The sequence below is a fragment of the Fundulus heteroclitus genome, unplaced genomic scaffold (assembly GCF_011125445.2).
Source record: "Fundulus heteroclitus isolate FHET01 unplaced genomic scaffold, MU-UCD_Fhet_4.1 scaffold_144, whole genome shotgun sequence".
In the NCBI taxonomy this organism is placed as follows: domain Eukaryota; kingdom Metazoa; phylum Chordata; class Actinopteri; order Cyprinodontiformes; family Fundulidae; genus Fundulus; species Fundulus heteroclitus.
This window is the reverse complement of record NW_023396556.1, coordinates 321967-337180: the sequence shown is the minus strand read 5'-3', so window position 1 is coordinate 337180 and position 15214 is coordinate 321967. Positions and strand designations below refer to the sequence as shown.

Genomic DNA, 15214 nt, shown 5'->3' with positions numbered 1-15214 from the left:
CCCCACCTCCTGCCCTGGAGAAGAGGATGTGGATGGGCCCTTAATGTGTGTGAAAAAAAAAGGAGACAGGAACAATAATCAGGCAAGACAAAGTAAGCACACACATTAACAGAATCACGACCACAGATTATAGATACAAGTGCAATATACACATTTGTTGTGCAAATATGATCTCTGAATCAAGCTGGACATTAAAAGCGGAAGAGCTTGATCACTATCTAAGAGGAAAAAATAAGGGTTTACCAGGTGAAATGGTTTGAGCTTCATCTCACAGAGTGAGCGGACCTTTGTTCCAGTGTATTTATAAATTCCTGCAGAGAGGGGAACTAATTCTTTCTGATGTCAGGCAATGTCAGCTAGAGAAACTGTGTCATCCTCCAGTGATCTTGTGTCTTGCAAGGGCCGGCCCTTTACCCCCAAAGACGCCCCACGGGCAAGGTTAAGACCAACTTAAAGAACATTTGACCTTCTGCACATTCTCATATACACGTTCAAAACCACACCTGGATATAAAGTGAGGGATTGCATAACTTTAGGAAGCTTTAAATATTTGAAACGCGATCAAAGCCAATTTGGATCAATATATTTAGGCTGATTTTCAAAAGACTGGAGTGCATGAACACACAACTAGATTTAATCTTCTCCCAAATAGTTTGAAACATTACTTCAACGTGAGAGTTGTTTTGATGTTTATTCAGTAGTAGGTTGATTCTCGTTTCTGAATACACGCCCACATATGTTTTTGTGAAATGAAAAGTTTTGGGTCATGCTAGTGAAGTTTACATTAAAATCTAAAGAAATTGCTAAATTATACACCAAAAGGAAAATAATAGAGACTGAATATTCTTGAGTACCATTCAGTCCCAAATCCAATCTGTGCTTTTCAACAAGCTTTCTTGTCGCTTATTGTCTAATTGTATGACCTATACGATTTTGACTGAATTTGATAAAAATATCAAAGTCTTCCATTATGATCTTTTTCTTCAAATATATTTTATTTAACAACAGATTTGTTCTGCATATTACATGTAGACAGAAACAGTTGTCATTTCAGAGTCAAGCTATCCTAACCTAAAGTATTTACACCTACAATGCATTGTGCATGTATTTATATCCCTTAAACCTAGTCTTATACTACTGTACAGCTCCAAACCACAATGCATCTTTGGGGATTTTCAAAGTAAGAGGGCGCCGTTTTTTTTTTTCTCACTAATTGTTACATTTGACAAACTATATTCTTGCTATTGCAGCTTCTTTTAAAAAGTAATCATTTTAGAAGAAAAATGTTTTTATGCGGTGTTTAACATGATAAACACAGGTTAAAAACAGAGTGATCCCCTCCCTCCCAGATCCGTAGCTAAATGATTTCTAAAGTTTAAAGTTATGTGAAACCATTATTAGTTATGGGTTATTTCAAAAGCTTTCCTGACTCTTAAACTGAAAGAAAAAAACATTTTTCACATAAGAAATACTTTGACATGGGTGCCAGGCTCTCAAACAGATTCTGATCATACCAACATGGTCATTAAATGGTAAAATGGTAAATGGCTTGTGCTTGTATAACACCTTATCAAGTCCAGAGGACCCCAAAGTCAATCATTTGGTCAGTCATTCAGCCATTCACACATATTCACACCCTGATGTTGATGAGCTCCATGCTAGCCACAGCTGCCCTGGGCAGACTGACAGAAACAAGGCCATCATACATCGGCGACACCGGGCCCTCTGCCAGCAGGCAAGGCAGGTGAAAGGTCTTGCTCAAGGGCACACTGACTGAGACGGTCGGAGTGGGGGATCAAACCGACCTCCCGTCGGTTACGTGCCAAATTTTGACGTTGTCTTTTGTATAACAGATCAAGTTAGCACAATCGTAAGTCATTCTAAAAGACTTGCTAAAAATACATGTCAGAGGTTTGAAATGTGGGTGGGTGTGTGTGTGTGTGGGTGTGTGTGGGGGGGGGGGGGTCAGATGCTACGATTAAAATATATATTACACGCTGAGAATTTAGTTATCCAGTTTTTGAGAATTCTATTATTTTTTGGATAGTTTTGTACCATTATATAAAATTTGCTTTGTCTTATAGCAGATGTAAGTAGTTTCAAGACTTTAAATTGATCTTTTTAACTTTTCAATGCTGTTTGTGTTAAAACATATGTATAATAGTTGATCTAATACACCTGACTTGTTTTAAGCGCTCTGGCAGGAGAAAGTGTAGGCACTTGAGGTTTTAAACAAGGAGTCACAGAAGGAGTTTTTCTATTCAACTGTGTGGTGTGTGTGTGTGTGTGTGTGTGTGTGTGTGTGTGTGCTCTCTTCCTCCTCTCTCTCTCTCTCTCTCTCTCTCTGTATTCAGCCGTCATGTGTCACTGCATCAGGTTTTGTTCCTGTAAATCCATTTATGCCATCTTTCTATAAACGCATTGTGGGTCAATCTTGTCACCAGTTCTCAATTGCTTGCTTTTCAGTGCCCAGAACGGCTTTCCACAGCTCCCTTTGTGGATACGCCTCCCTCCCATATCCGTATAGCTAAATGAACCGGACCAATGAAGGAAAGGGACTATGCACGATGATAAGACATGTATGTTTAATTGGGAAGCATGAGGAACAGAGTGCGACGTATGTTTGAGTATGATTTCAATACGCTTCAAGAGCATCCAGGACAGGTGAGGATGAAGTTTGGTTGCCCCAATGGTGTCTGTGCTCTCTGTTCTGTGACTAGTGCAGGAGGGCGGCTGTAAGCGATAACCTTGTCTGTTCCTACTTGCTTCCCACTCGGAGGCCGCTCCACCAGGCCCCAGACCGACCGGAGAGATGGGGGTCCCCTGGAGGAACTGGACAGACCCGGCGGAGGGAGGGGGGGTGCAACACGAAGGCCAGGCTTTCAGCCCCTCTGAAAAGACGCGGAATCAATACAAGCAAAACTCCCTCAAATACTGTATCCTTCACCTGAGTAGGGCAACTAGCTGAAAGGAGAGCTGTGAGGGCAACTGTACAATGGGCCCAGGAAGGACAAGAGAGGGGATCAGAGAGGAAAGGAGAGATTGCAGTTAACCCATGACCACCTCTTCAGGTTAACTGCATATTTATAATGGTCACTGCAGCAATCAGTGGCTGGCGTTTTATTTTCCGTTTCAGAAGTTGAATCTTTAAACAATTTCTGTGACCTGTAGGTTAGTTTTTCTAGCTTGGGTGTTGTAGATGGACTCTCTTTAAATCAAACTCAGGCCATCTTGAGCGGTTGCCAATTCTCTGTGTAAACTAATGTGCAGGCAAAATACTGCTGTGCAAAAGTTTAAGTAAAGTGTTTGCACCATAGATAGGTTTGTAAGTTGTTGTTAGATGACAAAACCTGCTCATTAGGTGGTCCATTTCTGAACACTAGTTAACTTGATGGATCTCTGAGGATTCTTCCCAGCTTTTCAAAGCATAGGGTTGTCTAATCCAGGTAAGAGACTATCGACTTACAGTATAAGTACCTTTGAGAAAAACCTAAATATTCCTTTTTGTTGTATCCATTTGTTGTATACAGTGACTCAATAGTGCACAAACCAATGGAAAAAAATCCAGGATTTTAAATAACACTGGTAAATGAGTTCCCACCTTTTCAACTGAAAAAGGTTAAAAACATAAAAATAAAATGCGAAGGTGCTTCAAACTAACTGCATCAGTGTTCACGTCCTTAGATATATTTATTGAAAATCCTTTTTTATTTATTTTCAGTTCTTAGTTCCCTTTTGTATTTTTGTTTTTCATTTTGTATATTTGTATTCTCTATCTATTTGGTCAGTCTAACTGCAACATATTCTTATATATTTTCAAACATATTTCAGATTATGAGGGTGTCTCTTGTTCCCAGCAATCTTTAGGAAACCCCACAGCTTATCCGTCACATTTCATTCTGGACAATCATTCATACCTCTGATAGATTTAGGTATGAAATAATTTTAATCATACCAACATGTTTCTTTTACTGTAAGTAATATTAATGTTTGGAGAGAGCCAGTCAGAGTCCCAACCTGAATCTAAAGGGGATCTGTGAAGGGATCTAAATAGTTTGGTGATAGCAAGGAGACCTTCTTACTTCAAAGTCTTGGAGCTAATCTCCAGAGATTAATCATCCAAACACCAGTAGAAATATACAGAAAAAGGGAAAAAAAACAAGTTTACAAGTATTTTTTGTTTAATGGCAATAACTCAATATCTGTTGGTAATTGAGAAGACCAAAAATATTTTTTCAACCTGAATTTTTTTTTAAATAAAATGTAATTGAATTTTTTTTTATTTTAAAACCAGATCAATATTGTTTTATTATGTTTGGAGAGATGCCCGTCTCACTTCCAATCAGAAATAAAGATTTTGGTTACCCGAAAATAAGTTTAAACATTAAGCTGTTGTGGGTATGAATAGTTTTGGCCTTAAATGTATGACTCATCATGCTGTTTTTCATGAGCATTTTCAGCTCTTTAGGTAAACGTTCCATTATTGTTTTACTATTGTGCACATTTACAACATTGGGATTTTGAAAGTTAACCTCTTTATTCATTATTGTTCTTTTAACATCTTTGCCTTTACATTTCATTTGTTGTACTTCATTCAGACCATGACAGGCAGTTAATGTATGATTCCACACAATTAATTATACAGTGTCTCCAGCTTACTCCAACAACAATCCAACACTGAAGTCTCCATAGACAAAAGGGTCACAATCTAGAACAATCCATCCTGAGGGTCATGTATATACTTCTCAGTGATCAATTTATAGCTGACCAAAATAGTTTAATTTTTTTTTTATTTTTATTAAATGTTAATCCAACAACAGCAACTTAGCTATTTTACCAAAACAAGTTTGGTCACAGGTTGAGTTAGGTAACGTGACACTGGTTACTCAAAAGTTAGTGATGCATGGCTTCGGATTCTTCCACATCCACTTGTTGTCACTGTACACGTGATTCTAGAAACAGTCAGTGTGGGTTACAAGTGTAGACAATGACCTGTATCAAGTGAACAGGTTGATTTTTGAGTAGTGGAGAGACACAAACAAACACCCATGTGACTAACAACATGCATGCTCACAAATGCATATAAAAATAGCTTACAGCTTCCCCCTCTCACCTGCTCGAACACCTCTTGAATTCCAATGTATAAAGAAAAGAAAAAAAAAGAAAATTGCCTCGAGCCAAATCACTTCCGATGCTTCTGGAGGTTTCTTTTTATGTGTGCACAGCTCGTCTGGGCGAAGGTCTTTGCTCTGAATGACTCTGACAAGTCCACAAGTTGTCTGCAACCTGAACCCAAGGGAAGTCATAACGTGTCAAAGGGTGTAAAAAGGCTTGCTGATGAATTGTTTCCTGCCCTGATTCAAGCCTCTGAAGTGTTGTCCTATACTTGGAAATTATATGAGGCTAAAAAAAACAAGGACAAACAGATGAAATAAGAAATCAAACTACAAGTTGTGCCTTTAAAAGTAAAGAGCATGAAATTACGAGTTACTTAAGACGCGCGTTGGGCTGGTAGTTTGTCAAATGTTGGAAAAAAAGGTTTAACGCATCTTTGGGAAGTGTTGGAAAACATGATATCCGTGACACGTTCTCTTAAACACACAAATGCGCTTGCATTGAATTAAGCACCTCCCCAATTAAAGCAGAGTCACACATGCGAAAAGATACCTGCACATGCAACAGACCTTTACATTGTAAAACATGCAAATCTGCCATACACACTTCTATTCACAGACACACACACACTCGAGCAGAAACTCACAAAAAGCCATGTAACTGATTCCACCGGAGCAATGAGCACTGTGGATAATTGGTAGCACTATTGTGCTGCCCTTCAATGGGATGGTTACCCAAGAAGCCTCATGTTCGTGTTCATGTACATTTGCTTTGAAGGTGGTGGACACAAAGAGCTGAACCCAGCCCAGAACAAAGCCCTGGGAGACCCTGCTTCACCCATAGATGTCTTTCAGGGAGAGGACTGCACAGATAAAGGATCTTCTCCCTTGTTACACTGTATATTGTTTGTGCAACCCTGTTTGTGTGTTTACTTGCGTGGTGGAAAAGCAAACGGACGGGCAGCTTGTCATTTTCACCACAGGACGTATTTTGTCAAAATAGGTAACCGCGTGTTTTACGATGCCGTAAAACCCATAGCAATGGTAGCCTGTCAAGAAGAAAACAATACGTTTTGTGATTGTGCAACCTTTGTCTCTGTATGCCAATGGATTTCTATGATAGCACAGGAGTAGTCGTGTTTTACTGTTCATTCAAAGAACAATGCCTACATTGCTGGATTGCCTTTGCGTGGTTTTAGATAGCTCTTAATTGATTTTTCAATAATATTTACCGGTAAGAGCAGGAAAATTAGGGCTCCACCTTTGTTTTAGCATTTTAGGTGACAGTCTCTCTTCATTAAACCTGTCAAACATCTGTAATAAGCTGGACCAGGCTTTGATATCCCTGATTTAAAGTGTACAAAACACAATAGGTTGTGCTTTATGTATGGGTCTTCTGATGTTCTGTCCTAATGTTAAATACTGTGGTTGTTTTGCACCGAACAACATTGTGGATTCCGCAAACACTGACATTGCCTGTCTGTCTAATGCTACGGGTCAGAGTGGAGTCTACGTTTTTTCCAGATGGAGGTGCAGACACCCCGTCTCCCCACGATTTCCACCTATGCTGTCAACAGATTTGTGCAACTGAGCGTTGGGTCTCTGCAGCTTCTCCAGAGACACCACAGATCTTGTGGCTGCTTTTCTGATTAATCCTCTCCTCTCTTGGTTTTTAAGCTTAGGCTGTGGGCCAAGCCTTGGTGGGTTTGCTGTTGTTTCTACAACCTTCCAATGATGGATAGAAGATATGGAGGTGCTCCTGCCTTAAACTTCTCCACAGCTATATCTCTAAATTGTCTGATGTGTTCCTGGGTTCTAAGATAGAGGATTATTCATCATTGGTGTCTAACAGACCTATTAGGGCTTCACAATACAGCTCTATTTTAAGGGGAAACTGACTGGCTGGGAAGAGTAGTGTGTCTGCAATCAGAAGGAAGGTTGTAGGTTCAATTCTAGCTGCCCCGTCACATGTCAATGTGATACTTTTGAAAGGCACTGCATGAGTCAATGTTTTTCTTCTATTTTAGTATCTTGTTTAGTCATAAAGAGCTGTTCTATATGTAATTTGCATGTTTTCTACACGCCTATTAATTGAACACTGCACATATATGAGCATGCATGCTCATCTCTGAGTTAGCTTTGATAAAATGACCGTGATGGGTGCTTTACTTTTCAGTCTATGTGAGTTGGGCTGTTGTCCCCAAAACTGTAGCCAAAACCGGATGAGGTATCACTGAGCTACACTTTTTGAAAAGTGCATTAAATGTTTTTTCTGGGCTGTATTAAAGCAGGTGATGTGATTTGTGTGGTTAACAGTGGTTAACCTTCTCTCTCTCCCGCTCTAGCAGAGCGGGGGAGAAAGAAGGAGCTACAATGAACGGCTAGCCCTTCATTGTAGCTCTGCTGCTCTTCACACGGCATTCACTCCTCCTGAAAGAGCGTAGAGCCACAGTGGACATCCGTCTGCATTGTCGGTGGCTTTACAGCAATCCCTCATACTGAGCATGCATGAAGTGACAGTGAAGAGGAAAACTCCATTTTAACAGATAGGAAAACTCCAGCAGAACCAGGCTCGGTGTGTGCCTCGACCGACTGGAGGTTAGAGAAGACAGAGCAGAGACACAAAAAGCGCAGAAGCACACATTGATACAGGAATCCTTTCTATGTCATACGGTAATAGCAGATGATCTGCCTCCCCCAGATGGTGTCACAGCTAACAGAACGCCATACCAGGTGTACCTACTATGAAGAGAAAAAAGATGGAGAGAACATAAAGTTAAAAGTTGAAATAACAGCAAACAATGAAAAATTGGGGAACAGTAGAAGAACTCAGTGAGACCCTGATGTTCTCCAGCAACCTAAGTCAATGGCAGCATAACTACAGAGATAGCTCAGGGTAACCTAATCCACTCTAACTATAAGCTTTGTCAAAACGGAAAGTTTTAAGCCCAGTCTTAAAAGTAGACAGGATGTCTGCCTCACAGACTAAATCTGGGAGTTGGTTCCACAAGAGAGGAGCCTGATAGCTAAAGGATCTGCCTCCCATTCTACTTTTAGAAACTCTAGGAACCACCAGTAGACCTGCAGTCTGAGAGCGAAGTGCTCTGATAGGAACATACGGTGTAATCAGAGCGCTGATATATGATGGAGCTTGATTATTAAGGGCTTTATACGTGAGAAGGAGATTTTTAAATTTGATTCTTGATTTAACAGGAAGCCAATGAAGGGAAGCTCAAGTAGGAGAAATATTATCTCTCTTGTAAATATTCATCAGAACTCTCTCTGCAGCATTTTGGTTCAGCTGAAGGCTTTGAACTGCATTTTGTGGACTTTAAGAAGTAACAAATGCATGAACTAGTTTTTCAGCATTACTCCTGGACTAATTTTAACAATCTTCCGGAAGTGAAAAAAGGAAACCCCTGAAATCTGTTCACTATGGTAATAAAATGACATGTTCTAGTCAAACATAACGCCGAGTTTTTTTTTTTTTTACTCTATTACCACAGGCCAATTTAATGCCGTCCAGATTAGGTGATTCATTAAGAAATGTACTTCTTAAGGACTCTGGTCCAAAAATGACAACTTCTGTCTTCTCAGAAATTAAAAGCAGAAAATTTAAGATCATCCAGGTTTTGATGTCATCAAGACATGCCTGTAGCCGAAGTAATTGATTGGATTCGTCAGGATATATATTTTTCATTTATTAAGTTAACGTTGGCGGTCCTGGATTATTTATGTACTGTAGTGTAAAAATATACTGTCAATTTAAAAAAAATGAATGCCATAGCATTATCACCAAATGATTTATAAATGAATTATAAAGGCCTATTAAATCATATGCTCCCCAAAAAGTTACATTTAAACAATCATCAAACTGCAGTGCACATTTCGTGCTTATTATTTACAAGTAGCTACAGGACTGATTTTCTGTCATTTAGACAACTAGCGCTTATTTATTTTGTTTTTGTAGGACTTCCACTGAATCTCATTAACAATTACTGAGAGGACTTAGTTGGAGCATGCAATGCAACAGGTGCTCGGTGCATCACAGCAACGTTGTTTGTTTGTGTGATCACTCGAGGTTACGCTAAGAAAACGTGATAACCCAGGGCTGCATCGGCTGACGAGAGCAGAGACCTGGAAACTAATTTAAGTGTAACAGTTCACAAAGGGGTGTCTAAGTTGCAGTTGGTTCACTTGAAAGGAAATTAACTGATCTGAACATTATCAATTTCTTACTAATTCAAAACAGCCTGTAACCACCCAGTATGTCTTAAGTTGCTATTGTCTCACTTCTTTTTTTCTTTTTTTTTTTTGTTTCTTTCCAACCACACACTTATTATTCTGCCTCTCTATCTGCCCATGATCCTCATTCACCACCCTCTCCCTCTCTCTGGGACAGCAGATGGAAGCTATGGCCCAGTTCTGCCTTTTGTTCAAGGTCCCTGGAGAGAGTGTTTTGGACAGCGCACAATCCCGCTCATACAAAATGCAAGTGTCTGTCTTTTTTATTAAAATGGAAGCAAAGGAATGCATGCTTTCTGAATATGATTATGGAAATGAGAGTGACCTCAGTGGCTTTGAGTGTTTTGGATGAACCTCTTAATGGCCTACACCTGAACTTTCTATTGAAAAAAAGTCACTCACGTTTATGCAAGTTGAGAGCTCCTTGTTGTTGTTCTGTAACTTTTGGTGATTATAGCTTAGACCAAATGAGAACTCTGAATGAAAATTCAGTTTCTCAGAAAATTTGACTGTCACTTACGACCAAAAAAAAAAGTACTTTCATCAATGTTGGTTGAATTCCAAATGAAAAGAGGACTTTTGTCGGACGGCTCAATGACAGTCCAGTTCTATTTCGCCTATAGCCCAGGTTCTCTCTGGTTCAGGAGCAACATATACCACAATGCAACAGTTGTGGCCCGTGTCTTTGATACCTCTGGGTGTTTGTTGAATCTCCCCAGAACTGTTGAATGTGCTCTACTTCAAAAGCTTGTCATAGCTTATTTTTTTTTTTTTTTGACGCTTTTGCAAATGTTTCTCTTACATATTTGCTTTCCACTTCATTTTCCATTATGCTTTTTTGACACAGCTCTCTGTGAACTGACTTTTTTTCTGCTCCATCTCCATCTCTGCTCCATCTCAGACATTTTTCAACATATACACTATATATTTCTTTATTTAAATTGTCTAATTGATCTTATGCAATATCATTATTTTCAAGAAAACTGAAAGTGTGAGTTTTTATTAGCTATAAGCTAATAAACATCTTTTTATAAAAAGCTCTGTTTAATGAATATAAATAAGGAGTTTTGTGTTTGATATTAAATTATCAAAATAAACTACGGGGATGCAACTCTAAAACTCTAATTTAATTGTGAAAAGTCAACGTTAAAAATGCACATTTTGCTTGGAATGCAAGAAAAGAAAAACAACCATTTTAGAATTCAGCAGGCCTGAAGCTCAACGTGACACCAAAGGTTTTTCTTTCAGTTCTCCTCTTCCAAACAGTATCACCACGCGTCAGTGCGTCTCGGGTTCTCCCCACTCCACCACGCTGTTGTTAGTATTTTTCATAACGCCTAAGTGTAAATAATTAATGTGCGTGCAGTGAAACCTTAACCTGTCCAGCATCCCACCTGTTGAAGACACACGACTTACCCTCTTCTCGTTATAGGGCCTGTATTGGGCTAAATGGGCGTGACTGCATTTTAAGGAAAGTTTAAACTAATTTCGGTGAGAAATGCTAATGACAACTACGCTAATCTTGCAAACACACATAGATACTGTATTTAGTTTGATGTTGCGCCACGGGGTTTTTGCGCCGAATCAACACTTTACATGCAAGCTCCCATTAAAGCGCAAACCACTATAGGAGCTGGCGTGTTTAATAGGTGTGCATGTCATGAATGACTATATAATAAGAATAAGTATCATCTCAACGACTGTAAAACACGCTGTCCGCTTCTTTGTGCAGAATTTGCAATTACCGCATTTGCAACAGTTTTTTGTTATTATTATTATTATTATTATTGTCGTGGATGTTTACTGAAACTTGATATGCTTTCACCGCGGAACGAACTCGCTGCGGAGGGTTGCGCAAGCATACTGAGATACAGCGCTCCTCTGCATTAATTTTGTTAATAATTTAACGCAGCGTCATTATTTTAGAAGCTCCGTCAGGGATTGGTGGAATATGGTGGGTGGGGGACAGGGCGCAGTGATAGGTAGCAAACAGGTTGTTGGCGTTCATAAATAATTTCACAGCGTTTTACTTTCCGCTCCAAGTTTATGCGAGACAGGGGATAAGAATATGAGACCAATTATGTCTGTTTGAAAGCAGCAGGACCTGTGAGCGCTTTCTCCTGGTTACACGAGGATGAATTAATAGAAGCCATGCGATGCACCTGTGTGCGTGTGTGGAGTCTTTTCTTTAGTTCGGAAAAAGTGTGTTTCCTCACGAGTCAGGTCCTCGGGGACACGACGGGGGGACCCGCGAGCGCTCACCAGCTGACAGCGCGTGCTCCACTGAGGCCATCCAACACCTCGGCCCACGAGCCAACCAACAATGGGCTGAAATTAATGCACGCTCCACCATTAACAAATCTGGTGTGCACCAAATGGACGGGACGGCATCAGTTCAGACAGAAAACAAGGCAACTTTTTTAACTTATGTTTAAAACACTCACAAAAAACAACACAGAACCACAGACATACATGAACGAAATAATCAAACAAATTAAATATTTAAGTCAGATATGAATTATTTAAAACACGTATGCTGAAGCAAAAACATACTTTTGGGTTATTTTTCAAGTTTAGAAAATAGTACTTATTTAAGTTCTGTATGGTTTAGTCTAACAAAGGCCGTAAAAAGTCCCTGAAATTTGGTTTGACAGTTTTTGCAGACCAGTTTGAAACTTCATTTAGGCCCACATGGTACAGAAACTATGGCTAAATAAAAATCAGACGGGATCTTCCGTAATGTATTTTTTTTTTTTTTTTTATATAATATGAAGGCAGAAGGCAAGTTTATTTATGAAGCACTTTTTAGTGACAATGCGATTCAAAGTGCTGATTTGTGAAGTGTTGAAATGTGAATGAACTCTTAATGGATCATTGCAATGTTATAAATTGATTTTAAATTAATTTAATAAAGTTAAGAACAATATTTTAGTTTCAGCTTATATGTTTATGCTTATTTTTGGTCTTTTTAAAAATAAATGAGTTAAATACAGGCATGCTTTTTGTTTTCCTTTATTTTCAAAGTCAAATAAAAAAAACAAAGAATGGCAAAACAACTGTTATTTTTCTTACCCATCGATATAAACTGTAGTTACAAAAAGCAAAAAGTAAGAAGCATTTGAGCAATAAATAGGCTAAACATCAAAAACTTAATCATCATTAAATCTCAGCCGGTGAAAGAAACAGTAAAAACAAACTTCTGTTGATAAAAAAAAGAAAATTGCTTTTAAAAAGGCAGTGATGATGGCTAGATTAAATAGGCTACATTTGTATGAGGTTGGCAGTACTACACTAGCAAACAAAGCACAGCTGTATTCTCTGAAGGTTTGGGGGAACAAAAAAACAAACAAACGCATTTCTGACATTTCTAAAGCCTCTGGCCCGAATATTTAAAGTGCACGTTATAAACTTTAGAAGTTGCAAAATAAAATACACATTACAATAAATCATCAGCTGAATCAGAAATCAAGATCATTTTTAAATCATTTTTAGAAACCAATCTTACACAATCCAATACATCAAAAGCGTAATGCGTAAAGTTCGGCTTTTTAGGAAGACAAGAGTTTTGGTTGGTGGGACGTGGGAAATGCCCATGGCGGTGCTGTGCGCGACATGGCAGAGGGATCGTCCACCCACGTCACTATGGAACCTTGAATTTGTTGGATGCATTGGAATTCCATCTATATATGTATATTGGCAGAATCGAATCATGTCTTTCTCACCTAAACTAATAATGACACAGCTGTTAAAGAAATCGGAACCACTTTATTTTAATTTACAAAATGAAAAAAAAAAGAACAAACAAACATATTTTTTCCATCATATAAATCCAAGGCATTCGATTGACACGGTTTACTGAAATTTGATAAATGTTGCTGTGATCTATTTCTTTTTAATATATATAGTCTATTTATCCATAATTTATTTAGAATGACACGGCGGGATGACGGTGGCTGGGCAGCTTGAGTTCTGACAGATCGTCTTCTTCACTTGAGTGGAGCTCCATCGCCATTTCATCCGAGTCACTGAAGTGGGAGCGCGGGGAAAACTCACCGTCGCTTCGTGGAGACCCTTTCCTCCCGTTCCCAACGAGCGAAGACGAGGGAGAACACATTGCGTCTTCAACTCTGCCAGCGAAGGAGTTCTCTTGGAATGTAGAGCGCAATGGCATCCCGCTGACGTGAACAGGTATGGTATCCCCGGAGAGGGGCAGAGCCGCCGCTGTCCTGCAGGTAACCGAAGACTGGGCAACCCTGTCCTTTGCCCCTTCAAAACCATTTGAGGGCGATGGTAGCAAAATGTCGCGCTTTGGTGAACCGCCCGAGTTTTCATTGTTGCTGGAGGACGCCGGACCTTGGAGCAAGTCGGCCAGCGCGTTGATGTAAATCTGCGCCATCTGCAGAGTTTCGTATTTGGAGAGTTTTTTGTCGTTGTCGAACGCCGGGATGACGCTGCGCAGCTCGTCGAACGCGTGGTTGAGCCCGTGCATGCGCCTCCTCTCGCGCGCGTTGGCGGCCACGCGCCTCTGCCTCTGGACGCCATTGACGGGCTTGCTGGACGGGGCTCTCTGCCTCGCGGGGGCCTCTTCTTGGGGCCCTGTGATGGTGCCTTTGAGGCGACACAGGTCCCTGACTTTGAGGGAGGAAGAGGAGGGACTCTTGGCAGATCGTCTGTGAATGGGAGGGCTGGGATGACCCGAGGACCCGGGGGAACAACTCTCTGAAATAAACGAAAAGACATACATTTTTGTTGATAACTAAAATCGACCTGTTGTGATAAAGTTTAAAAACAATAACTTAGAACAAATCGAAATAAACGAACAATTTAACGGTTCTTACTTTCAGTCACTGTCAAAAGCCCCACAACAATAATCAACAATGAGTAAAGCACCTAAAATCAAAACTCCACTTAAAAAGAGGCATCGATGTATTCCTGATCCCGAATATCAACCCCTGCTACCTGATGCATGCAGGTGCAAAGAAGTCTCTCACCTTGGTAAGAACCGGTGCTTGGGCACGGCGAGTGCCGCAGGTTGTCGGGTGAGGTGGCGTGTGCCGCGCAGGTGCCTGAAGCGTCGCCTAGCCAAGCGCGTGGGTCTCTGCCGCCGTCCACGAGCGTAAGTCCCGGGTCGTAGCGGGACGCCTCGAGCTGCTGCTTCCCTCCCCTCTTCACCACCCCGGCGTCCAGCTGCAGCACATCCAGGGTTGCAACCTCCCGCGCGCCTTTACCCCACTCCTCCACCGTTAATATATCCATGTTTCCCAATTTGAGAAAATAAATAAATAAATACCAAAAAAAAACCTCAAAAAACTTTTCTTCCCTATAACTATATTAGGAAACGTTCCTGCAGGAATGCACAGTCGCGCTGCCGTCGCACTGGTTGTGTGTGCGTGTATGTGTGTGAGGCGTTTGGGTCGCGTGCGGGACTCCTTCTCTGGTGTCTCAAGGCGCTGCGTCTGTTTAAAAAGCGGCACGCGTCTGGAAGCCCCCCTCCTTGCGCTGGTCGCGTGTTCGCATCCAATGAGATGTCTCGGTAAAAAAAAAAAAAAAAAAGCCCGTGAGAGGTGATTATGGGTCGTTGAGGTGGGACTGTTTATGATAAAATTACGATTTAGGGAGTGTTTGACGCTAGCGGGGTGGGAGGTTCCCCTCCCTCCTGGACGCACGTGCGAGGAATGAGGGGCTCGCTGAGGAGGGTGCACAGCGCGAGACGTGCGTGGAGGGGACAGAATCCTCACCTGACCTCACTGCGACTGCATTGCATCTCAGACATGGAGGTGGAGCAGAAGGGGAGAAAAGAGGTAGCTTGAAAAGTTCAACAGGGTCAACTTTCCACCCTTTAGGAACCCAGTCAT

General features: G+C 40.7%; 1 protein-coding gene across 1 annotated transcript; it reads right to left on the bottom strand.

The window, feature by feature from the left end:
• Positions 1–12735: 12735 nt before the first annotated feature.
• LOC118558675 (protein atonal homolog 1-like) lies at positions 12736–14821 on the bottom strand. The gene is made up of 2 exons (XM_036129183.1): positions 14351–14821; positions 12736–14078 (listed from the first exon to the last, which is right to left on the bottom strand). Exons 1-2 carry the CDS (start codon positions 14613–14615, stop codon positions 13285–13287), a joined length of 1059 nt encoding a protein of 352 aa, XP_035985076.1. The 5' UTR covers positions 14616–14821; the 3' UTR covers positions 12736–13284.
• Positions 14822–15214: the final 393 nt, after the last annotated feature.

Excerpts from the sequence above, each read along its gene's own strand:
- LOC118558675 (XM_036129183.1), bottom strand. The coding sequence starts at position 14,615 with ATGGATATATTAACGGTGGAGGAGTGGGGTAAAGGCGCGCGGGAGGTT. Across the intron at positions 14,079-14,350 it reads AAGCACCGGTTCTTACCAAG|AGAGTTGTTCCCCCGGGTCC; the intron begins GTGAGAGACTTC and ends CGTTTATTTCAG.